Below are 27,263 nucleotides of genomic sequence, written 5' to 3'. Positions count from 1 at the left end.
TTATGATGTACCATGCATAATGCTTCCACAGTTTTTTTTGTCCTCATGTACTTTAAAGGTGCTACTTCTTTGGAAATGTGGTCTCTTTGGGGGGAAAAATCCCCAAGGCATTTCAACTCCAACTGGCACTGAAATATTTTAATATTGAAAAGGAAGAAGACGTTTTATCATTGTTCTCCCCTTGCCCCCAAACTGGAGCAGAAACTTATAACTGAACAAATTTAATCTGCACTCCATTTTCATGAGTTCTCCACAGAAAATCCCCCAGCAAAGTCTGTGTTGCAGTTTTTCAAAAGATGAAGGAGAACAGTTATTTACACAATTTACTCTGTTATGATCTCATCGCTGGGTATGTTCTACACTGATCAAGCCTCATATGAGTTTGGGAGTTAAATAAAGACGAGACTGGGATGCTTTGAAACAGATGAAAATAGCCCCAAACAAAAAGGTAAATTGAAATGTTACCACTTATTTCCTCTAAGCCAATGGGCAGCACAAATTTGGACAGAGAACTTCACATGGACCTGAGTTGTATTCTCACACACTCACTGACACATGTCACCATGGCATGGCCACATCAAGAGTGGTGGTCCACTGATTTTGTCCTTTTTGGAGTAGTAATTCTTGATCAAAGAGGATGTTGCTTTCAGTTCAGCTAAGTTCAGACATCAACACTGCACACGTCCAAGATAGTTCTCTAAATTGCCCTTATGTTGGGTAGACAGAAAACCCCCTGCATTTTAAAACTATGCACATTTCATTCCAAAGTAGATTTATTTCTCCCTAGCAACAGCAGAAGCACTCTGGATAACTGTGAAGTCTGTATTCTAAGCACTCAGAGGAAATAACTACCATAATGCTGCTCTCATACAGACATTCTGTGTGAGACGCTCTAGGGCCTTAACTTCAGTTGGGATCTGCAGGCATTACTGTAACCTAAATATTAGTCTTGAAAAACTTCTGTGTATTCTTACAAAGCTCCATTTACTTTTGAACTAGCAAAGAGGAAAACAACAGATAACCTATTAGCTGTCTAAAAAAGGAAGAAAAAACAAACTATTTTTCCCCACCCTGAGAATAAAAACATTTCCTATTTTAAAAAAATTAATTCCCCAAAACCACACCAATTCAATGACAATTAAAAATATGATGCAATTAAAGCAGTGACTCAGTGAACAAACAAGGGCCAGCAGTCAGGGCACACAGATGAGGCAAAAGGCACAGAAAAGTGCATGCTTTTCCTCACACAGCTGAGATGACCTCTGCAGCCGCCAACTGATTACTTGTTTTCAAGTGTACATGCATTCCTGTTTGTTCTCTTTTACATTTGGGAGCTTGAACTTCTTCCCAAAAAGAACTGACATCCTGCAAACTCAGAGAACAGGACATATATTTTTACTAGCACTGGCAGTATTCTGCCAAAAGTAGTCTTTCAAACACCAGTCTTCATTTCTTCTTTTATCTAGACAGAATCCTTAAATAGGACTGTGGTCAGTCACCACAATGATTTATTTTAGATTTTCATTCAAAAGATTCTGGCCTAACAACAGGCTGAATAACTACCAGAAACATGAAGAGGAAAGAAATCCTTCACTGCACTGACCTTACAATTAATTTCCAGAAGGTACTAGGAAATTTAATAAGCTTCAGGCTCCTCAACTGCTGACTTAGCTTTCAGGAAGGTTCAGGATTCTCCTGGGTTTTGCAATGGTAAAATATAATTAAGACATGCAAAGTTTTGGGTCAAGCAACAGACAAGAAATCATGAGAGAAATTGCATATATATACATAATTTGAGCTCAATTATATGAAGGAAAAAAAAAGGGAAAAACCTTAGCAATAGCTAGTGATCAATTTGGGACATGCTTTTGAGGTAAGCTAGGCAGCTGTCTTACATTGCAAACCTTCAGATTGTTGTTATGGAGCTAATTCCAAACAGGCTGATAAATAATGTTGCCACTAAAGATTTATTCTGGGAACTACAACCTACCCTGACTATCATTATTCCAGATATGAACTACAGTCACAAAACACTTAAGAGTGCAACTTGAGTTCTCATTAAATCTGAACTGGACCAGCAATTGCTACCCTAATCCTCAGAGAAAAGCCTCCTCATGTTATGAATATGTTCAGCTGCCTGTGGTAGGCTACCAGTCTTGTGCCACACACACCATCCTAGATTTGTGGCAAAGAAAACCGCAGGATTAGTAATTATGTATCCTCACATTACAATGACAATTAATAATGCATTACATTAAGTTCTGCAGCCTGATTATCACTATGACAATAACCTGGCACAGGATTTCCATTTCGCTTGTTGATGGTTTTCAGCATTCATCATGAAGGTACTCTGTAGTTAAAGGCATTTAAAAATAGTAGAAATGAAAAAGATGTGCAATTTAACGTGAATGTTCTTGAATGGGGACAGACAGGAGATATGATTAATCAAGCAGCAATGGAGTGGGATGGGGGGAAAGAGGACAGAATTAACTTAGGGTTGAATTTAAAGCATCTTTCCTTTCAATGCTCTTCTCATTTTATTACTCACCCTTTCAAGAAGAAAACCATGTTTATGCTATTTAATAGACTTCCTGGGATTTTTTTTGTGTGTTGGGGTTAAAGAAATGTTCACTTCTCCATTTCTGCATTTCTGGCCTACCACCTCTTCCTTTCCACCCCTGGAAGTCCATGTGCAGAGTCAGGACCATGATAATGGCATTCAACTTGTATGGACAACACATGGATCTCCAACTCCCTTCTGCTGCTTTTTCAAAGCACAGGGCTGGATTGATGGGATTAGCATCAACCAACAATCACGAAAGTCTCAGATGTAGCTGATGTTTCACAAACCTCCCAAAAAGCAGAAGAAAAGATGGCATATGCCATTCTCAAAGAGTCTGTGGAAAAAAAGAAAAATCTGAGGATGATGAAAAGGATTCTGTTATATAAAGTTTAAATTTCAGTGCCTATTTCCCTGGTGTTCCACACTGTAAAAAAATCCTTTCAATGAACTTCTTGCCTCATTGCTTTTTCCTTCTGCAAGGTGCTTCATGACAGACAATTTCAGATTGTGTGTTACAGTGGGATTTCCCTATGAGGTATTCACACTATTTAGCCTCTAGCTTTCTTACTAAACATTTCATGGGATGACATTCTATCATTCACTGTAATGTCTTAAGCCAGTATTTCTAAATTTTTTCACAGAAATTAAGTTGCACCCTCATCACATTTACCATGAAACTCATATACTCCTTAAAAAATATCTGCAAACAGTGCTGTGTGAGGGGTATTATACCTCACAGTACAAAAATACAAAAACATGACACAACATAAAAATGTGCTTTTTTCCTCCCTCTTTTTAGATCTATTCAACCAACAAAAGATGCAGCAAGGAAAAAATCCTACTAACTGCTAGTGTAAGACTGCCCTCTAGTAAAAAACTTTCTCCAGGAATATGCTGCCTGTTTTGGGAAAATATATTACAGAATTAAATACACAAGTTGTGCTCTAATATAGGTTTTCCACAACTAAATAATAGGTGTGACAGCACTTATTCTAGTGCCACGTAGAAAAATAAATAAATCCATAGATAAGAACAGAACATATAAAGAACAAAGAAACAAGTAACTAGAAAACAGTATACTCTATTATATGGGTCAGCTGGCTCCTGACTTTTGATCTTATGCTCCTTTTTGGTCAAAATATGTCAGAAATAGAATCAAGAAGAGAAGATTTGAACTAAGTGTTTCTCTCAAGAAACTTGAAAGGGAGTGTCTGTTTCTTCCAAAATCAAGATGAAAGATACAGAATTAAACTAGGAAATACAGTAGCAAAGAGAGAAAGAAAAATCAAAACATTCCATGAGATTCTTCTCATAAACTCTGTGTAAGCAGATATTTACTGAGGAGATATTTACTTACAATCATGAAATATCAAATGGATAAAAAGAGCAGCTTTTAAAAACATGCAGTTTATTGACCCTACATTACATTACTGCAACAGTACAACTGTAACAATGGATAATATCAAGGTTAGTTAAGATGCTTTTCCAATAACAAAATTATTTTAGATCCCTATATTTTTAATGCAATCTAATCTTATTGACTATTTAATGTTTGGAAAAAAGTTTCTTCTGAATAATGTGATGAACTATGGCTTTTGCTCCTGAGAAGCTTTTGATACTGGAAGTTAATCGGGCTCTGTGAAACAATGCTACAAAGATTTTTATGTCACATGCAAGCCCCCAAAATATGCAAAAACAAATTCAGGACAGTTACATTTGCCCATATCCCAGATGCAGAGGCCCCTGACCACGTACATATCTCACACAACAGGTCTGGAACTTTAATGTGGTATGAGACCAAATCTCTTATCTCTTCACTTCAAATCTCATATCTCTTTTCTTCTCACACATCTCATCAAAATGTGTGCACCCAGGCTGGTGTGTGCACAGGTGTCTTTGCAGTGTGCCTGTGTGCATGGCACAGTGACACCCTTAGTGTCAAACAAACCCATTACCCGGACCAATGAGACTGGCAATTGTCTTGTTGTATTTTCTACACATAAACAAGCACTGTGGCAAAATGTTTGCTTCATGAAACATAATTAATGCATGCAAAAGTTAAATACACTCCTGAAACCAAGCATCTTCCTGAACCAACAGCAGGCAGTTGCATGGACTTTCTAGGAAAGACTTTTGAAAACATAGTGAACTAAAACAAATTCTGTTTTGCTTTGCATGACTATATGTAGAACTCCTAGTCCCGGCAAGTTCTGGGCACAAAAAGTTCTGGGCAAATTCCAGGCACAAAAAGTTTGCAAAAATGTACTTGAAAAAAGAAATCATGACTGTCTGAATACAATGAGGAATATCAGTACACAGGAATTGAAACACGATTTAAAGAAAGGTTTTAAAGAGGAAAGAACAGAGCCATTTGCAAACCCTGAGAATCTATCAGTTTGAAAATGCTGCAGCAGTAAAGAAGTATGAAACAGAATTGGAGGAGCAAGAGGCTGGGAGGGACACATTACAAGAGGAATACTTGTTTCTCAGGACCCCCATGAACCCTGCAGCCATCAGGTACAGCAAGCCAATTCTGGGAGAGAGACTAAAGCAGACTGCTAACCACCACCTGATTTAAAATAGACACAGTTCACTGAAAAATTAATTATGACTTAGGGACAACCTGTATTCTCCAGCAGCAGGAATGCAGCATATTCACATCATAATCAACATTCAGACAGGGCATTTAGTATTACATGGTGAAATGCTGGAATTGAACACACACTATCAATGACTGATGGAGACTGAGCTCACGCTTAAAGAGCAGATGAAGTAATTAGCCAGTCAGGAAACAAGACAGATGAAAAATAGCAGATGACTGCCATACATAGACAAGTGTATGACATATGCCACACTTCACACAAATAAGAGAAGCTACAGTCTGCAAAAATCACTAAATTTCATATGCTGGATGACCTTACTCTACCTGCATAAACCAGAAGGTTATCCTGCTTTAGTAGTTGATTAAATTAGAGAACACGGTATCTTTCCAACGTTGGCTGAAGACGAGGTTTAGTGGCTTAGATATAAGACACATTTTAACAGCCTATTTGAACCTATATGGTTCATATAGGTCTTTACCTGACCCCTGTGTAGGCACAGTGAAAACAGCTGCCAATGCAGTGTCCACAGAGCTCCATGTAGTGCAAATGTGCCTACATGACAGCGCCAAAACTCAGAGCAGATGGAAGTTGACCTGCCATTTTGTGGCACCAGGTATAAATTATTTCTGTATAAATTAATTCTGTATAAATTACAGAACCATAGAATGGTTTGGGATGAAAGATACTTTAACGATGATCTTGTTCCAATCCCTCTGCCATGGGCAGGAACACCTTCCACTAGACCAGGCTGCTCAAAATCTCATCCAACCTGGCCAAACTTCTCTGGGCAACCTGTTCCAGTGCCTCACCACCCCCACAGTGAAGAATTTCTGCCTAATATGTAATCTAAACTCTCTACTAGTTTGATGTCCTTACTCCTTCTCCTGTCACTACAGGACGTTGTGTCCTCTCCAATTCCCTTTAGGTACTGGATGGCCAGTCTAAGGACTCCCTGGAGGCCTCCCTTCTTAAGGCTGAACAGCCCCAACTCACAGCCTGTCTTCACAGAAGACATGCTCCAGCCCTTGTCTTCATCTTCAAATTTCTCAACATTTTATTTCAGAAATGAAACAGAAAAATCCAGCAGCATCCCCCTGACCACCTTTAAACTAAATATCTTAGATGCAAGGAGCACTTCTCAATGCAAAAAAAATCAAGTAGAAGAGCTATGAAAAATATAGTGAAATGTTCAGCATTTAAGCAGAGATAATCAATAAGAGGTAACTGAAAAGATATGAAATATTCAGAATACACCTTTAAGTGAATATGAACCCACATTCCTACATACTTTTATATTTTTTTTGTGTTTTTTACAAGATACAGAAGTTTGCTTACTGAATTGTCTTTCAGCTGGAGACCTTCTCCATTGGGCAGAGATGACCTCCGTTTTGTTGAAGAGTTCTTGTTTGGTGTAGAATTACTGCCTCCAGCTTTTTTCTTGACAAAGAGGACTTCACAGCTGGCTTGATCTTCATTGTGCGTGCTCTTCCCTGCATTTATTACCCTAAGAAAAAAGCAAAACAAAAACAGAAAACAGTGACCAGATTAGCAAAGTGCAGAAGCCCCCATCTGTGTTTCACAATGTGACTCGAGATGTATGGAAGCAGAGTCCAGCATGCTGCAAGTCCTAACTGAATTAAAATACCTGACACTCTCCCAGAGATACAAACATACACACAGGCATACTTGCTTATTTCTGTACACATACACATGACATAACAAGCATTTCCTGCAGAACTATGTGAATAAGAACCAATGGTTCCATGAGCATATTTCACCCCTAGGCATACCATACTGTTTTTAAAAAGGGACTACTTTATGGATGAAGTTGATAACACATATGCCTCCCAGTTTAAACATGAGACCCCCATTTGCTTTTCTACCTGTCAGCATCTCTGTTATAAATAATGAATCTGCTAGCTAAGAGTGTGCGTTCTGTCAAGTTCCAAGTCTTTGCACAAACAAAATGCTTGCTATGAATCTACAAAGCTGTTACTGCTAAAGGCAGTCTGTTAAATGGCATATACTAGAAATGCTATGACAGAAATACAAAGCAAAGGCTTTGTCTCCGACAGGCAAGGAAAGCTTGCTTGTACCACAGCGATAAAGTGATGCATATTAAATACATCCCTCTAGTACTGCACAACATAACCCCCTGCCCTCTCGAAGTCTACTTCAAGCCATCTGTCCTACCTGCCCTGCAAAAAAAAGATTTGCACTAAGAGCTGCAGGCATGCAAAACCCAGCACTAAGAGCTCAGTACAAGATTTTAACAGCCAAAGGCATTCTGAGACTTGTACCACAGCTTCCTCCCTTTGATCAGTCATGAGGCTGAAATAACAGCTATGCTACCAAGTTTTTAAGATCTTAATCAGAAGCCTGTGCTAACCAAAATACTGTGGTTACTATCATCAGTCTCAGAACAGTCAAGCTCAAACACATTTTCCACTTTTTACATGAGAATCTCATCACAAACTGACCAATTTTGCATCAGTTGACAGTCCTGGGTTCACACTGGGAAAATCTACGCAAGACGGAACAATGTCTTGGTCCAAGCAAGCAGAGACACTGTGACTTTATGCAAGCATGTCTTCTTCCACAAACACTATACACCCACTTCTCTTTACCTCGAGGTTTGGGTCAACAAATTGACCGATACTCAGAGACAGTATTTCCACTACTGGATGAGCACCGAGTTTCATATCAGGCACACAAAGTCTTTAGAAACAACTGCTGCCTCCCCAGAAACTAAAACAGCTTGAAGGCACATCATGATCCTGATGGCAAGTTCAAGACATACCTGACTTCTTGAACCCTAATGTTTTCATTACAGTAAAACTTTACACAATAGGAAAATACTTGCTAAAGGCTGTTGAAATAAAAAGAAAACAAAAATCAAAGGAAGGCTTGCAAGGAACCCCAGCTTGCCTGCTCTTGCTGAAATACCAAGTCTGTTTCGGCTCTGCTTAAAGGTAATACATTCTTTTTCACTTTCAAGGAGCAATATGATGCTGTGCCATGCAAATGAGTATTCCTCCCTCTGAATAGAAAAACCAGTCTTTTTTAAAAAGAAAATGTATGTCCACTGCAGTTAACTGCTTTCAGAAATGAGGAGTTTCCTTACAGTGCTACATGCTACACATTGCAGTCTACCTGTATGCACAATACCACCATTTGTTTGCAAGTATGCTGTGAAAATACACACTAATTGTGGATAAAATTATTTTGCAAAACACAGAGAGCAGAGATGAAGCAGCAATTAGTTGCAAGGCACTTGTGAGCAGTTTAACCATTCATTCCCTATAGCACTTAACCTTTAGGCAATTGCAGATCAAATACTGAGATGCAGTAAGCTTCCAGTCTAAAAGCTCTCATTTTCCTGACATTAGGAAAAGTAGAAGCATATATTCAAAAATGGGGGGAAAGCGTCGGGGTGGGGGGGAAGGGCAGAAGACACAGAACACATGACAAAGTCATAAATGCCAAGGCATTTAAATCAGCTGACCAAGACCTGTTCAGTTTGAAATGCTACAAACATGATTAAAATATTGCAGCAGCAGAGAAAGTGTAGTTTTATCACATCAGGAACTAATCAATATTCAGTTTAGCTGATCAGTCTCCTTACTGATGCTGCTGTTTTCAGTCCTATTTTTAAAAAGAAGCAGAAGACAAGTAAGAGACAAAAGTTACTCCTTACAAACCTGGCTGCTTTCCTACCACTTATGTTCCTTACAAAAGTCATTGAAACTCTTGGAGCTGCCCTGGTTTCTGAGCTTAGTGATGGACTTCAGGACTTGTATGGTGGAAGATGTTCTGATGTTTAATGACATGTCAGGTTATGCACAATATTATCATTTTATAAATCTCTTATGAAGAAAGTTTGTCAATGCACTGAACACATTAGAAAGACTATGAGAACAAAGTGACCCAACAGACTGGCTTGACAATCAGCTATCACAAAACACCTGGAGTTGAAATTGTGTTCCAAGTACCTTGACAGAAGGGGGTATGATCCAAAGGAACCTGGCAAGACTGAATACTGAGCAGACATGGGAGTTGGGGTGTCAGTGTACTGAGGAGGGAGGAATGGTGCTCTCCAAGAAATCAACTGTATCTCCAAGAATTTCAGTTTTTCTTTCTTCATCAGAGGATTGAGTATATTTTGTTCCTTGTGAAGGCCTGAAATTATCATGTCAAAATGGTGCTTATGGATCCTACCAGGTAATACAGGGTCTAGACAGCAAAAGCTGCTCTTTTCCTGACAGAGGCAATCTTCTACTCTCATATCCCATCTCCCAGGCAAGTACTGGAAAATTGCTGCAGTGAAGCCCTGTGATTTTTAATTTCAAATTTTGTACTATGTGTTGGTGCCTGATGCCAAGCACAGAAGCTGGTAACATCTAGTCAGCTTCAAACAGCTCTGTCTTTGCTGACTTTTGAAATCCTTTTCTTTCTGCAGTTTCCTAAATCCCTTCTCCAGGCAATTCTTTCAACCAGCTTTCCAATGCTGATTTCACTGCTGTTTTTCCTCCTTGCACTCCCAGACTGCAATTTACCGGAACAAAAATCACATCTAAGCTGCTTATACAAATAACAAAGAAGAACTAACAAAATATTCATATCACCAGAAGGTAACTCTTAATTAGACCTCTGGAATTTTTTATGGAATAATCTGCCCCTCCTTCCACTAATGAAGTACCTCAACTTCCAAAGATTGCCCCTGTGTATTTTCTATCTAACTTAAAATATAAGTTGTCCACTAATAAAGTGAACAAAATGCTATAAAACAACACCAATCATTTCAATTTCATTTTATCATTAATATGTATAATAATGCACAGAAAAGAAATAGTTTAAAATTAGAAGACTGAGGCCTACATAATTCTCTAGCTTACTTAGACACATGAATTCCTCCTTTTGTTCTCTCCTCCAAATTTCTCAAGACACTGATTAGACCTATTGATGATCAACTCCTTGCCATCCTTTTCCTCCTCTCCCCAATACCCATATATCTCCTATCCAATCTTTTGTAACATTCAATCCAAATAATATATCTAGATCAGATGTCCCTCTTCTTACAGAATTCGCTGTCTTTAAATGTCAAACACATTTAAAAAATCCTAAAGTTTAGTTTGAGGTATAGAGGTACTAGTAAAAACCTACCCTGCTTTCCAAACAGGAGCTTCCTGAAGCCTGCACAGTCAGCTGGTGGGCTTTGGTCATAGCTGAAGTACCTGCATCAATCTTGATGGATATTTCAGTATTTCCTGAGTCTTAATCTTACACGTCCTAAAAAGCAAATCCACCAGATAGGAACCAGCTAGTTTGTTTGCCTCACAATTAGGATTCTCTTGGTATCTCGTGAGACCCCAAAGCCCATCTAACTAGATAGAAATGCAGGTCACGCTGTGCTTCTATTCTTCTCTCAACAAGCACAGCTCAAAGTTCTGTGCCAGGATCACTGATGGCAAAATCCTAAGTTTATCTTAAGAGAACCAAAATGGGCCTGGTAAACAAATCCAAAACAGGCTTTGATAGTTTCAAAAAAACACCCCAAAACAATCCAAACCAAACCACAAACAAACACAAACCAAAAATAAAAGCTTCAGTCTTTTGAAGCATTTCTACTCATTCCTCTTTTTTTTTTTTTTTCATCAATACCAGCATATTCTCTTTGAGTGTTTTATTCATTCCTATACCATACTCTTTGATACTACATTAAGTTGCAGTCACCCAAAATTCCAAGCTGTGCTGCAGCAGGAAAAATTTACCCACCAAAAAAATCCCCAATGCAGTTGCCTTACCCACTTGGAGAAAAATATAGCCCACAATAGAAGCTTCAAATAGTTTATGAAATGCAGTGAAGGAACTTTGCTTGTAACATGCCCTAAAAAGATGTTTTTACTTGGGGAACCTGTGCTCATTTGCTCCACAAATTTTAATCCAATACAAATGCAAAAGCTCCTCAGGGCTAGCAAGAAAAGAAGAGCTAGAAATACAAAGATATATCCATAGGCAGCTTGTGGTACACTGCAATTTTCAATTCTACCTTCCTCTGAGGTTTCAGATTAGGGGTGGACACCTGTATTTGTTTTGACTCTGAATGAATGGATTCATCAGGAAGCACAAAGCCCTTCTCCCTGCAGAGGAGCTACAGCCAGCCTCTCTTCTTACCAGCTGTGGCACTCACACACCACTCCACAGCTGCATGACACCAGTTTGCATCCAACCCAACTAGTAACATAGAAGTAACCCTCATGAATGAATACTATACGTACAGACAACAAACAATACATTCCTAGTTTTGTGTTATAATTTCAGCAGTCTTAGAACGACGATTAAAGATAACATAAATAAAACAACTTTCACAGAAGGGTGACTGGCTTTACTTCAACCTCCCACCTTTTTATTTTTTTTCCCCCTTAATGGGATAAGCATGTGAGTAGATGCCACTGCTTTTTTTTGTGACATCTCACTTACAGTCTTAGACTTCCAGGTAGGTGTCTGTTTCCTCCCTTTCACCCACATGTGATTTATTTCTGCACTGGGAATCAACTTGAAAGAGATTTTCTTCTAGCTGTTCACCTCCTCCCTCAGATGAAAGGCAGCTTTTCAAGCAGCCTAAACAGTTCCATTCATTCATTACTGTAACATTGTGCATGTCAAAACCAAAGCACTCACTAGTATTGTCCACTGCAGGCAGAAATTGAGGCCAGACATGAATCAGTTCTCTAAATCCATGGGGTTAAAAAAAACTTTCATTTTATTAATCAAGGAAGAAGTGAATATTTAGCCATGAAATCTTGCAATGATGTGTTGTAAAAATACGAGCAATTACACTGGTATAGTAGGCCAAGTTCACTTTGAGGCCTAGTTAGAAGCTATGACACCCATCAAGCTAATAAGAACTAAATATGGGATTAAAATAGGCAAAGTATAAAAGTAGAATATCATTTATGCTGGAAATTTACCACACTTCAGTGTAATGTTCAGTGTAAATGATCATAACCTGGTAATACAACTTGTCTTTGGGCTGAAATCAATGACATCTTGAAAGAGAAGTCCCTTTGATGTTATTTGTATGGAATTCCCAAAATGCTACAATGCAGCACACCACCCAGCTACCCTTTCCAAAGAAAGATTAAATACTAAGTGACTGCCAGGAACAAAACAGCTGTAGGTCACTGCAGGAATGAGCAAGCTCTGCGAGCACTACACAGGGGGAGGCAGCTCTTTTTGATAATTAGCATGCAGCTATTGCAGAAGAAAACCAAGGGACAGTGAGCCCCGAGCAGATGCTGAGCCAGACCAGTGGGATACAAAGGTGGTTAAGCATGGCCTCACTTTAGAGTTGAGCAGTCTCAGCCACAGCTGGCAATAGTGCTTGCCAAATTCTTCTCCCTCACTTCCTCAGCTATCTAGCTATCAGAATGGGGCAAGAGGTTGCAAAAGCAAAGATTAAATTGACACTGTAAGAGAACCACCATTTATTTCCCACAAAGGACAATTGCAGAGAATACCAGGTCAGACTGCTCATCGTCAATATTTAAAGCAACTTTGCCTGTCTGTTCAACGCTTGCTGAAATATGTGCAAGAGACCCAGAAGACAATGAGAATAAACAACTTTGTGTTGAGCCGTGTTCCTCTAGTCCAGTTTCCACTAACACACTTGGACCTTTTTCTTCTTCTCTCCAACAGTTAAGTTCTCAAATCCTGCTAATCTGGGGAAAATGGGCCTGAACTTATTTCCATGGTATTCAGGAAGACGTTGCCTTGAAAGTACTTCAGGTTATGCTTCTTATATGAATAGAGCACATTCAGTCTGGTAAAGTCAGCCTCCAGATGAATACATCTGCACAAAAACTATGAGATTTTTATGTATTACTAGATTTTTCTAGATTTTTTTGCTGATAAAGCTTACCTTATGTTATTACGTTATTATGTTACCACATTATAATATTATTATGGTTTTACTAATGCTTACCAGCTTTGGCTGGTGTGATATGTTTTCAGCTTCAAATTGAAGCAGAAAACATTAAAAAACCCCTAAATAGTAGTGAAAACAAATGGACCCCTTCTACAGGAATATCCTTTATCATGTCTTTGCATCTATCCTAGATCTCACATTCAAGATGGGAACCAAATTTCTGCCATTCCTTTCCCACTAATGTAAAGGAAAAGCAGCCACTTCTATGTCAGTTCCCATGAGCTGTACACCACCTTCTGCATGTGAGGCTGAATATAATCTTTACCATGACATCCCTCATAAGGATGGCACCACAGCGAGACACAGTCTGATAAAATGGCTGCACGTGAGATTCAACTGTCCCCACAGAGTGATGCGACGAATACAGAAATCATTCCAATTAAGATGATGAAAAGCTAAGGAAAAGCAATCTGCCTCTAATTGCTACAGCAAGGGGCATCTGGGTTTCAGAAATATTCACTCTGTCCACAAGCTCAGCACTACTACACCACCAACTACTACTACTACACCAAACCCCAACCAAAAGCTCAGTTTGAATTGACCTCATATTTTTGTTTTCTTTTAGACTTTTAAATGAATATGCATATGACAAGGATGCATGAAGAAAACAGAAGACTACTTCCCTCTCCTCCTCAGTTTCTTTCCTGAAGTTCTACTTTTGAAAGCATATCTAAAATAAACCCTTTCTTCCATACAGAAATGCCAATTACATGCAAATAAAAGTTCTCCTTATGCTTACAGTGAAGCAAATTATGTGCTTAAAGTAATGCAGTAAATCCCACATCTTTAGACTGTGATGTTGTAGACTGCAGTCTCAGCTTCAGGGTTAAGAGAAATCAAGATAAATGGCTTATGCAAAACTGGTCCAAGCTTTGAAAAAAATTATCTCTCATATTTAGCATGTGTCAAAGTTAACCCCAAGAGATGAGCAGTGACAGTACTAATCCCTTTTATACAGCTGTCAACTGAATTTAGCCCAAATATAATCTCTGCAAGTGTGACAGAGAAGGTACAAATTTCCACGGATACACACTAATGCCTTATTCACAATATCCCTCTACTGCAGCAGGTACTTGAAGCCCCCACAACCTGAAAGAAGACAATTTTCTAATTTTTTCTTAAAAGTCATTATAGAGACTGTGTATGTATGGAAGCACACATATGCAAGGCAAGGGGGAGTAAAAAAGAAAAAAAAAAAAAGAAAACATTACATACAGCTTTAGTATCACAAGTAGGACATTAATTCAGAGTCACTCATATGCTGGTAATTTTTAATAATTAAAGGAAGACTACACTCTGCTGCTTGAGTTTTACATTTATCACTTTTCCTCTGGGAGAACATTAGCTGGCAGATCTGCAGGAAGAGACCATGTGCAAAAAACACTCCAATGACTCTTTGCCATAGAAATGTGCCACAAAACCGAGTCTTTTACTTCTGTTACTAAAATTGCATTCCTAGACCTCATCTTTGAAGCTGCTAAAATAGAAGCTAAATGCAAACCAATGAAATATAAGCAATCCTGAGCCTGAAAAAAAAGATTACCGAAAAATGGCAGCTCCCTTAATCTTGATAGACCATGATTCATCAAAACTTTTGTAGTGATCATTAATTTATTCCTCTTGGCACTAACAATCAATTCCAAAATTAGCTTTCCTAAATTTAAAGTATAAAAAAGCTGCAGAAATTAAAGCAAAAGAGGATGAAGAAAATTTTGCAGTAGTTTAACATATATTTCATATACACCTGAACACAAACACTTCTAAACAAAAACTTGTGGTGTTTGTGTACAAAATTCAGTTAAATATTATGTCATTGAAAACACTTATTTTTCATGTAATAGAGGTCAAAGTGCTTAATATCTTTGCCCAGTTGTTCAGCCATCACAGATGAAATTTTTCAGGTGCAATGTTAATCTAGAGTGAAAGTCTACATAGAAACCCTGGTAAAATCAGTGCCAGTAAAAGAAGAACGATAGCCAAATGCAGGATTTCTACCCAAGAGCAGGAAAAAAGCAGTGAGCAGTGAGTATCTGGCTCTGTGTGACTGTGTGCGTGCACACAGCTTGGAGTCAAGGGTGTCTTCTCCAGGCACATCTTTATCCAGAGGGAAGGTACTGAAGCTCTGGGGTCTGCACAACATCTACTAACATGGTATGCCACAACCTCAGGGTAAATTTCCCCAAAGGCTCCTTCTGTCCTTGCAGGAAGTGGGACGAAGAGATGTGTTCCACCCAGGAGAAGAGGAGGCTTAACAAGGTTAAGAAGTTTTGGGGTGCAGAACGAGAGAACCAGAGCTTGGAAGTGTCCTCTGGAGGTCATCTGGTTCAAAGGCCTGCTCAAACAGGGTCACCTAGAACAGGTGTCCAGGACCTTGTCCATATGGGAATGCAGAGGGAGCAAAGCACAAGAGGCCTATCTTACCTGATGTGTGCACAGGAGTTGCCCTGAGCACAAACAGCTCACTGAAACCCTGTGAAGTCTGAAAGGTCGTGCTTCTCCAGCACTACTATTTCTTCTACTTGTGCTGTGCAATCTGCCTCCACTACAAACCTTACCCTTTCCAAAGTCAATAGTACAAGCACCTAACAAGGCTTGATCCAAGTTTTCACTTGTACATGCAACAGGCACACTGGAAAGCCTACAGACTGCCAAATACTTAGCACAAACACAGTAAGTAGGGCCAACATCGAATACTTCAAAAAGCACTATAACAAAGGAGAACCACTTGTGCCCAAAGAGGCCTAGACAAGATGGCATAGCTTGACACAAACTTAAGCAGCTCTGATGGGGTAGATCCTGTACAGTGTGACCAAAGGCACATGCAATCCCAGAGAGGTCTCAACGAGAACAAAGTCAACACCAGAACCAACTGACTACTACAACTTCCATGTAAACCCCTCCATGCCACTCAGACCACTGGAAATTAAAACTGTCAAGATCTGTAAAAATATGTATAGGAATTAATAAAGTATTAGACTGTCCCTGCGTCCTGCTACACCAAGGAACAACTTTCAGAAATTATAAGCTGCATAAATGTGAAATATGCACAAAGAGTGAAATTGAAAGTTTGAATTTATACACCCTTAGATAAGATTCTAAATAAATAAAATAAATATTAAACAATGTATTCAGACTGGAAAGAAAACCCACGGAATTCAGGAATTGAATAACCTGTAAAATTAGCAAGAGACAACTTCTCAGGCAAAGGTGAAAGGCAAACTGCAAGTATCCCCCTCTCTTGGCTTTCCCAATATAAGCAACCTCCACCTTCATATGCCAGTGTGCTACCCCAAGGGGACACCTGTGTAATGAAATTATTTTTTTTTTTAATCCAAATCAATGTATTTCCACAATGAGACTGAAGAGACAATATGAAGGTAGAAATAGCAGATAACAGGGAGGAGCAGTCCCATCTAACATTTCTGAGAAAGAAAGCTATGAAGCTGTATCTTGGGAGTCTAGGAAGCTAGTAATGAGAAAGAGACAGCGCACCCCAGTTCAGTGGTATGTAACTGTGAACATCAAGTACTGATACGTCTCTTTTCTGGGAAAATCCCCTCAGGTTTGTCTTTGGTTTCAAGGAGATGAGCCCAGAGCACCTTCACCTTGGCACTGGCAGTAGCTCTGCATCAAGAAGCCAAGTACTTTTAATCTTCTTTCATGTCTACATGTGTCTAGTCACCCACATGTGACTGCTGTGACAAGTATGGTCTCCAGAGGTGAGAACTAGTCAGATGTCTACCTACGGTGCAGACAGCTAAGTCTGCTTATTAAGTCTGGGTGATTAGCTAAAGAGAAAGAAGACATCTGGGGGCATGATTCATCTGACCTATTTTAGTTGTTTACATAGCATGAAATGTGTCTTCCTCTTCTCGGGTGATAAAGCTGAGCCTAGACACTGACACAGCAGGTTGTCAGCACGTGGTCAGATGATTCCCACTTACATGCCTGAGCTTCTGAGGGTGAAGGGAGCAAAACAAACATACAAACAAACAAAAAACCCCAACCAAACAAAAAAACAAAAAAAAACCCAAAACCCACCAAAAAGCCCATCAACTTCTCTTTCAATAAGTTTTTTTGCTATTTGAAATGCATTTTCCTCAAAATGCATCTTTGATATGTAAGCCCTTTGGTATGACTAATAATGCCACCCAAAGCAGAGAATTAGGGTTTAAAGCAAGGCAGAAGAAACAGAAATAAATGCAACAAAAATTACTTTTAAAATAAAGGCCAAGGACATATTTGCCTTATAGATCCTGATGCAATATGCGAGTTTAGCCTGGTGTAACTATTTAAATGCATCTAAAACAGTTAGTGGAATTTTCAGACTCCAAAGAAGATAATTGTCAATCTTATTCACAGCAATTAAATCTGTATAGGCTAAAATAGGATCTATTGTTCCCCACAAATACTGGGACTGAAGCCAGAAGTAACTTCAGTGGAAGAGAAAGTTGGCAGCTCGGAAAGGGGCTGAGAACTGCATATTCTCTAGCATAACAGGGAAAAAGCCCAACCCACGACCAGGGACCAAAGACAAGCTCAGAGACTTTTTCACAAGAAGGATTTCTCCTCTTCTGAAAGTACCAGGGAGATGTAAGAAATTAATACTGAAACAGACGTCTATATAGACTTATCTCAGTCCATACTCCACACACATGGAAACGTATCCACCAATTTCTTCTGGTGACTGAAAAGAAGAAAGCTAGAGATTATTATTGCTATATTTAGACATTTGCACACTACCTAGATATATACATCTGGAGTCCTTGAGCACAGGATATTTAAATAGGCACAGAAAGTTGGATAGCTCTTATTAAGAGGCCAACACTACCAGTAGAGAAACAATAATTAATCTGCTCTCAATTCAAAATTATCAACAAGTGGCAGCAAAGGATTTGCAAATTGTTTGCCAAGGACAAAACACCTCCAGCAGCATTAAGTGATGGCTGTTAAACTGCCACACGAAAAAAAAAAAAGGGAGGGGGGCCCACAAAGAGCTGGTGCATGATCTTCAAAGCAATGCATAGGCTGTCCTACACTTCTAACTGACATCAGTATAATTTTCCTTCCCTCTACCCATTAACCAGCTCAGAATACCAACCTTTTCTCATCAGAGTGTGTGTTTCAAGGGTAGGGGTAATTCTTCAATTCAGAAAAAGGAGATTTACCCCACAGACTCAAAGAATCACAAAATACAATCACACCACCTACTGTACAAAATTAGTGTTTCCTGAACCAGTTAAAGCACCATACCTCCTTAATGCTTTGAAGACATGCATACACAGATACATCTATATATCTATATATACATATAGATATATATACCCCATATGTATATTTTTACAGGGATAAACTTATTTGATTAGGACACATTTTATTTACTATGCAAAGATTAAGAAATACAATCTCAGAGTGTTGAAATAAAATGCCCCACAGAATACACAAGTAATCAGCATGGCAATTAGAAAAGAAAGATTTGAAGCACAGAGGAGTCTTCCCCTACTGTGAAGGGAAAGGAAAAAAATTAAAAAGCAAGCAAAAAAATTTCAGTTCCTCTAAAATATTGACTATATAAGTAAGCACAAAATTCAGTCTTACAAATAAGTGATTTAGAGTAGAAGAAATAGGTTCTTCCACAGAATGGAGAGTGGTTGCAGCAGGGGCAAAGGTGTCTCCTGCCGCACTGCCTACTGTTACACAGGTCTCTCCTTTAACACATACATTAAAAAATGTGTGGCCTCACAGGATGAAACAAGGGAAAGAAGGGCACCTGAGTGAAGGCACACTGCCTGACCTCCTCCAGAGCAGCATTATACACTCAGGGCAAAGTTGCCCATTTAGGTCTGCAAAGAAACCAGTTTGCAACAGACTGATTAGCAGCAACTATGTCTATCTGCTCCCCTACCCACTGGAGGATGGTGGTGCCAACAGGAAAGAAAGATTCCAACCTGCCAATCTGACAGCCCGTAGTCCTTATGATCTGCTTCCATTCATAAACTGGAACAAAACAAAAATCGGTTTCTGAAGCATCTTCAGAACAGCCTTAGCACAGCCGCTCCGTCCCTGATGCGTAAGAACTCCAAGGTAGCATTTTGGAGTAGACAGCAGGCAGCAAGCAGAGCTATTTACATACTTTACTGAACATTTTTTAAAGGAATATTACTCTCCTGCTGTACTACTGGGACCAGACACCACCAAGTCAATGCCAAAAGAATGGTCCACTTTGTGCTTCATGGTCTCCTAGTGTACATGGTGCATGCTCCAACCTCAGTAGTTGCTCCAGTCTCAGTTAATCACATTTTATCACTTGAGCGTAGACAAATATGTCTCTGTGTGATTCTTTCCCTTGTGAAATTTATTCTGGCTGGCACTTCTTTACCTTTTTATGAAGGGAAGAGGCTTTTCCAAGAGGCTGGATGCTGAAGGACAATTGCATCGCCTTTTGTTGCTGTTTTGCAAATAGTATTTCTGCTTAAGAAGTCACGGTTTTTTCAATTACAGCAAAAAAATTACTAAAATTGCTTAATCCTCTTACTTCCACATGCATTAAACTTTGCCCAGTCTTCTGGATTTACTGTACTTTTTAGACCATAACTAGCCAATGAATATAAAATTCATTTGTGCCTCCATCAATGGAAGGCCAGGGGATTAAGCAGTAAGTATGCCATCTTTCCCATTTATATATGCATACAAAAACTTCACTGCACTGTTTCTTTACCTCTATGACAACAGTGCTTCCCCCACCCCTGATTTATCTGCTGCTTACCAGCACAAACTTAACTACAAGGAAAGGAAAACAAAAATCGAAATGCCTAGTTATGATGGTTTTGATGGGGAAGAGAGAATTTGCTTCACAGAGCCCCTACTATGGGGCTATGTTTTGGGTTTGTGCTGTGTGGCAGCTGCAACAGTGCTGAATACAGTGATAATAATAGAGGGGGTTTTTGTTGTTGTTTTTTGTTTTGTTTGTTTGTTACTGCTGAGAACAAAATGAAGACAAGGCTTTTTCTGCTTTTTGTACGGCAGCGTTGGGTAAGAGACTAGGGGGAGTATTGTTCCCTGTTGCCTGGGAGGAGACACATCCTGGACAGGTGACCCAAACTGTGACATCATGCTCAGTACATAAATTGAGGGAAAGAAGATGGGGGATGTCAGATGTCATTTGTCTTCCCCAGTAACCATTACATGTGATGGGGCCATGCTCTCCTGGAGCTGGCTGAGCACCTGCCCACCCAAGGGAAGCAGTCCTTTAATTCCCTGTTTTGCTTTGCTTGCATGTTCAGCTTTTGCTCTCCTTGTTAAACTGTCTTTGTCTCAGCCTATGGGTTTCCTCACTTCTACTCCTCTGATTTTCTAGTTGGTAGTTGGCATCACAGTATAACACCTCCTTTTTCTGCCATTTCCTTCATCAGCTAACAGACAAGGATACAATGTGCTGTGAAATATACCAACTAATATTCTCTTAGGATATGGTATGTTTTGAACACGATCCAAACATTCAGTAGAATTTTTGTCTCTAGCAATGAAACTTCGTGCCCAATTACATTTTGAATAGCCTCAATAATTAGTGCAAAGAGCGCTACAATGATAATTGTATCCATTAGACTTCTGTGCTTCCAGCCTTTTTATCTGCCTATGACTCCACAGTAGCCTTCAACTGGGCTTTAAATATCACAATTAAAAAAAAATTGAACAAAAGCACTATTATAGTTAGTCCTCAATAGTCAACACAGACCTTCAAAATTGTCTTGATTAAGGTACAACTGATCATTTTTACGACATATTAACAAAGAAATGCATTGTTTGGGCATGGGAACAATACTCCCCTAACTGTTTTAATCATCTCAGGCTTTGTCCCTTACCAAGTGTCTTCAAAACACTAAGAGGGTTATCTTCAGTAACAAAGGCAGCATCACTTCACTAGGAGCCCAAGAAAGCAGGGAGAGAAGGGGATCACACTCAGCTTGTTTGCTCTAGGAATATTTCCTGCATCACCACCACTCCATAGGCATTTATAAGACTCAAGGGATAATACAGTCAAACTAACATTCAGTTTGTGGGGCTGTTTTGCATATCATTTAGGTGCTCGCCATGAGCTGAAAACTCCTCAACCCCATCTATATTAGGTCTCAAAAAAACATTGCAACTCTACTAAGCTTATCTGCCTGAAGAATTGCTCTTTCAAAAATAAGGAGACCACCTTTGCTTTCAATATATTTGATAATGCCTGTTTAATCCGAGAAAGAACTATTTTTGTCACTATGTGAGGAAAGAGACTATCCATCTTGTCAAGGTAAGAGGTGGGCATGCTCTTAAGCACTATCATTTTGGTCAGAAGTTAATGGAAACAAGCAAGAGCTCAGAGATATGAACAGAGCTTGAGACATCTGTGTCATGCTTATTCCTCACCTCTCAGGCATTCTGATACTCATAGCTCTTTGCATTTTTAAAAGCAAGTCAAAAACTGCACAGAAGACTGAAACAGCCTAATGGAACAAACAGCTTTTCTTTCCAGTTTTGGCAGATTACAAAAATAATGAAGTTTCCACACCTTTGGGAGCCAAATAAAAATAATAAAAATCCACAAACTAGCATGGGCAATTCTGTAAATGAGATGGATAGAATAGTACGTAAACAAAAACCAGAATGTTTCCCTTCTCCTATTGTAGCTTATTTGTATCTACCTTCCAGCCATGCAGGCCTATAGCCTACAACACATTTCTGGTGCTTTGATGAGTGCAGAATGCAGTGAAACAGGCAGAACTACTGCTCATTAGAATATGCCAATTTATTCTTGATTTCAGAATCATATATGAAAATATATTTCAACTACCTCTCGCATATAAAATCAGAGTGCAGCTCCATTTACATTTGCTGCTGAGAGAAGGTGGTGAACACCAGAGAACACAGCCAGCAAGCACAGCCAACTCCAAGACTATTTGTCACAGTGTGAGGCTCCTGTAGGAGCTCATGTTGCACCTCAAGGTCCGTCCCCCACCAGCTTTGTTCCTGTACCTCAGATGAGCTTTCCTGATGACACACATCTACAGGGATTTCCACTAGGAAGCAACAGTTCAGTGGTAATGTGCACTACAACAAAATCTTCCCACTCAGATAAAATGCAGCACAGCTTACGCAAACCCATTTTGCTGAGGTAAAATCACCCTCTAAATAGAGCTTTCTGACATAATCCTAGCACAGTAAGGGGGACAAACAGCATGAGGAATGCTAGTCTGGGAAAAGTGACAGATGAATGGCTCTGATAACATATTATGTGTAAGGAGAGAAAGATTATTTTTTCCCCTGCATGTTCTACAGCTGTCTTGAAGTGAAAAGACAAGTTATATAGACTGGAGCCATCTATCAGCATCCCAGCAATTAATAATAATAGTCCTTCCAGTGTTTATTCACAGTTTTTGATTTAGAGGTACATCTCTAAATCTGAATTTTGTATTTGACAACATGTATGTCTCCATTACTTTTCAAATACATATTATTAATCAGAATATAATCCACTTCTTCACATGTCTCAGACAGAACTATAAAAAAACCAATTTTTTTTAAACTAAGAAACAGGCTTTTTCACCTACACAAAGGTTATACAGCCCAGGTCAAGGGACAGAAAAGTATGCCCTAAATCCAAACACTCCACCTGTCCTCTCTTCTGACCTCATACAAAGCTAGCAAGATTGCTTTATAGTCCATAGAGTTTCCTTCACCTGTGCTAACACCTCCAGACAGGCAGTTTAGCAAATATACTGTTCCATACAGATGTATCTTCTGAGCTGGACAACCACTGGCTGCTCCTATTTCCAGTAAGTTTGTCAGTGAAGTCAAGTTGGGAAAAGAGTTGGAGGGCAAAACCGCGGGTTTGCTTTTCAGTGCTTAGGCACCCACATCTTCTGGTATCATAAACTGGTGTCCTCAGGCTGAGCAATGACATTTCTCAGCCACTGACAGGGTGCTGATACTCGGTCAACAGCATTTCCCAAATACCAAACACAGGGCTTGCTATTTTCAAGACCAGGAAATCCAGTTCCACAACTCAGCATTAAAGGATGATTCTGCAGCTGAAACTGCTGAGAACTGTGGGTTAAATCTTCAGTAGTCTCAAAAGCAGCAAAGAAGGGGATGTGGGATACTTAGCCCTACATTTGAAGTAACTTTCCTACAGGTAACCAAGAAAAATAATTTTTGTTTCTTCATCTACTTAGCCACTTACAAGTTTCCTTTCTCCCAACTGTAACTAAGAATAATTACAAGTTCAACATTAACAGCAGGTTCAAACAATCCCATTTTCTTGGGACCTCAGGCCCATCACCTCAGAAAAGTTCACCCCTAGGCAAAAGGCTGACAGAATCAACACCTACCCTCCCAACTGTCCCTAGACTCCAAGTGGACTTATTTCTGCAAGAAACTGAAAGACCAATTTAGAGTATATCTGGAAAAGCAAGTGCTTTTCCTGCCTTCAGTTCCACATCCCCAAGATGTCAACTGAGCTAACTGTTTTCTCATCTCTCCAAACAGGGAGTTCGTACTCTGCACCCCAGGAATGACCTGTGGCTGGTTTTATACAGTGCTTCTTCTCAGCCCCGTCTCCTTCTGCACCTCTGGCCATTAGCTGTAGTAGGTAAGCCAAGGGAAAAAAGGATTACAGAGAACCTTTCCATTACCCAGCTCTATCTGCATACTCAGGACAGATTCTAATGCAGTAGAAACCAGTATTAGCACTACTTTTATAAAAGGAAAAGCTGGCTCCCACTCGGTATCTCATTTATTAGGAGATGACAGATGTTCTTAACAAACATTGGTAAAGAAGGATAAAATCAGCAAAATTAATATGTATTTGCAACCAGCACTGCTCTGAAAAAAGACAATGTCATTTTTTATGTCATATCAGTCAAACCCACAGAGGTTTACCAATCACAACCTGCAATCACACCAAACATATTGGTTGCCTTAGGCAACTGCGCTTTCTGCCTCAGCAGAAGAGATAACTCAGGTATTGAATCAGATAAACTGTAATTTTTTGGCTAATAAAAGCCCATATGTCAGTCTTTTATCCTTCTATCAAATCAAGAAGCAGCTATGTTGAATCAAAGGCTTGAGATTCTGCTCAGGCAATAAGCCCTCAGAAAGAGTCTTGTGAGCCCGACTCATCAGGCAAGCGAAGAGGCAGTCGAGGCTTGATCACCCTCCAGGTGTCTTTGCCATCTTCCCCAGTAGGATTTACTGTGCCTGTCACCCTCCACAAGCTGCTTCCAGCCCCCCAGCTATCCACTCACAGCCAAACCAACCTGCAGTGACCAATGCCAAATGAACAATGCCGACACGGCCGAGCCACAGACACCACACTGCCCTGAGGGATGCTACAAAAGAGATCATCTGGTGGAGAACACAGGCAGGCAGCTCAAAGAAGGCTGTCTTAAAACAATATTAGCTGGATAACACCAGTTGCTCTAGGGGAGATGCTTGAAAACTTCCCCCTCTCTCACCAAGGCACAAAGCATCAATCCAAGTATTAGAAATCTGTACCTGTTCCCAAGTTCTTCACACATTGGTTGTGAGGTTTTAAAAAAGTTGCTTCCACTTAAGACAAATTTCCCGTTTATAATCTTAGCAAAACTGGGCAAAAACTGCATCAGGAGCCTCCAGATTAGCCAGTCACAAGAAGAGTCCTGCTCTCAGTAAGGGCCTTTAAAACTTTTACTTAAAGTGTCAGCAGACCAAATACAAAAGCCTTCTTTTCCTTGCCTGAAAATTCATGCTAGGCTAACATAACAGCTTGCCAGTCTGTTGTCTTTCTCTTTCTGTACAGTAATGTTTGCATGTACCACAGGAAGACGGAATTAAGGAAGAAGTGGTTTTAAACTGTTGTTCCTCCTTGGAGTACTGCCCTAACCTGGTTTCAGGAGGCAAAACTACAACTTCCGTGTATTGTCTCTAAAGTTCCTACTCTGCAGCTGCATTCAGAAACAGAAAACACCTGTGTTGCTCTGGGGAGACCTCAGGATGTGAGATGTGAACTAGAATATCAATAATATGAACTCAGGACTGATCAAATACTCCAAGAGCAGATAGAGGTGAATGAAGAAACAAATTAAAGATGATACAAAAGAAAATAAAGCTCCAGATTTGGGTCAGGTTATTTTATTTTATTTTCAGGCTGAAACTTGAGGCTCAGATTTATTGCACCCTTGTCCCAAATGCTATTCCATGTTCCAGTTTATGGTCCAGAAAAAATGGTGCACATTCTAGTACTTCAGCCCAGTGTAGATGGTTTGTGCAAGCAAACAGCTTCATCCTGCCTCTGCAGGCAGGTTTTACAGCTTGCACTAAAGCTGCAGGCTGCCCTGGCCACAAAGCATTTACCAGGTTAGCTTTCTGCCAGCCACATTCTGCACATGATTGATGTGTACTTTGAAGTGGCTTCTCCACTCAGTAAAACACAGGTTGAAAGCTGAACTCTGCAGCAGCAGAGAAATCAGACGTGGTTATAAGAGAGCTATCCCACGCCATACGACATTTCTTGTGTGCAACTTTCCTATTTATTGATTCTTCAGTTATTTTAAGGGAAAACTCTTCAATACCTGTAGGAAAAAGGAAACTTGAAAGAAAAGACACTGAAGTGATTAGAGAGTCTTTTTAGCTTCCTGGCCCTCACTTTAAGCAGCAGCTTATTTCAGAGGGCACTTTTCAATTTCCAGGAGAGGTGATTGAGGCAACGAGACATGGCAAGTGGCTTGGCATTTTGCAAGCTAATGAATTTGAACAATTCATGAAACTAAACCCGCATCTGCTTTTCATCAACAGAGGCAAAGCAACAATCTCTCCCCAAAAGGCTGTACTGAAGAAACCCCAAAACCTCAAGTGCCATGAAAATCCCAGAACTGAAAGACATGTGACATCTCCAGCATCTGATATCTATTGAGTATTAGACCAATAAGCACTCCCTACAGTTCAGTATTTCCACAAAAGTAATGAATGCGAAACTTAGTTTGAAACCCATTGACTATTTTCAGCCAAGTAAGGAGGTATACACAGAACACTTTGACAGATCTTGCTTCTGTAGAAAACAGAGCAAATAATTGACCACAATAATGAAAAATGTTAAATAAAAAAAAGAAGTGCAGTTATACCAGACCAGACTATAGAGCTCAACAGGAATGGCAAGCTGGTTTCTTTGTGGTGAGTTTTAGGGAGTTCTGTTTGTTTGCTTTTAAGAACTAGGAGAAACCATGAGGCCAGTAGATAGCTACCAAATGAAGAATCATATAAAACTGCACTGTAATTCCAACACAGCATAATAGACGTAATGCCCAAAACACAAGGTTTCCATGCTTTACTTTCAGCTTCACTGGAAGCTTAAAGAGGTTTTAATCAGAAATCTGATGTCCACACATATCTACAACCAGTACTACAACAAATTCAGCATGATGTGACATACTTCTGAACAAGTGCAAACTTTGTCTTGTACCTCAAATACAAATATTGCCCAACTGAAAACACATTTGTACAGCCTCATTAAATAAAAGTTGCCTGAGAGTTCTACACTTCTTTCACACTACCAATTTTTAAAAATACTCCTAAGAGTATCTTAGAATATCCCCTTCCTCTTTTCAAAACTACCACTGCACATGACAGGAAGATGAAATTACTCAGTGCCAACACTCAAATTCAGCTCTACAGTAAAATGTTTGGTTTTATATGATACTTGCAAGGAAAAGAGCTATAGGCATTGTAAAGTGAATTTCATACATTCATCTTAGATTAAATCTTTCCCTACCTCTACTACACTGCTTTTCATTCCCATACTATTAAAATATAATAGGTAGTGACAACACTAAATGCACAATGTGCCTTGTAAGCATCTGAGGACCACAATGGGACACGTGCAAGGTGAGATACTCAACAGAAACTTTAATCTAGAGTCTAAGGACACAGAAATTGCTTCATCTCCCACAAGATAACAGGCCAGTGTCTAGTGAAAGAAAGGAGGCTGGAAAAGTCAGAACATTTCTCATGTTTTAGGCAGGGAGAGGAAAACAACTCAGAGCAGCTGTTCTGACCAGCCCCAGCTAAAGTGTGTCAGGACACATTACTTGAAAGG

General features: G+C 39.5%; 1 protein-coding gene across 1 annotated transcript in view; it reads right to left on the bottom strand.

Annotated features, from left to right (window-relative positions):
• LOC131592603 (protein phosphatase 1H) overlaps positions 1-27,263 on the bottom strand; it is a 124,225-nt gene that overhangs the window by 61,506 nt on the left and 35,456 nt on the right. The window contains exon 2 of the mRNA XM_058864206.1: positions 6,502-6,670. Within this exon, the coding sequence (XP_058720189.1) occupies positions 6,502-6,670 (169 nt within the window). The remainder of the gene's footprint in view (positions 1-6,501; positions 6,671-27,263) is intronic.

Source organism: Poecile atricapillus, chromosome Z, assembly GCF_030490865.1.
Source record: "Poecile atricapillus isolate bPoeAtr1 chromosome Z, bPoeAtr1.hap1, whole genome shotgun sequence".
In the NCBI taxonomy this organism is placed as follows: domain Eukaryota; kingdom Metazoa; phylum Chordata; class Aves; order Passeriformes; family Paridae; genus Poecile; species Poecile atricapillus.
Note: the sequence above shows the minus strand (reverse complement) of the source record. Positions and strands in the feature narration are given on the sequence as shown.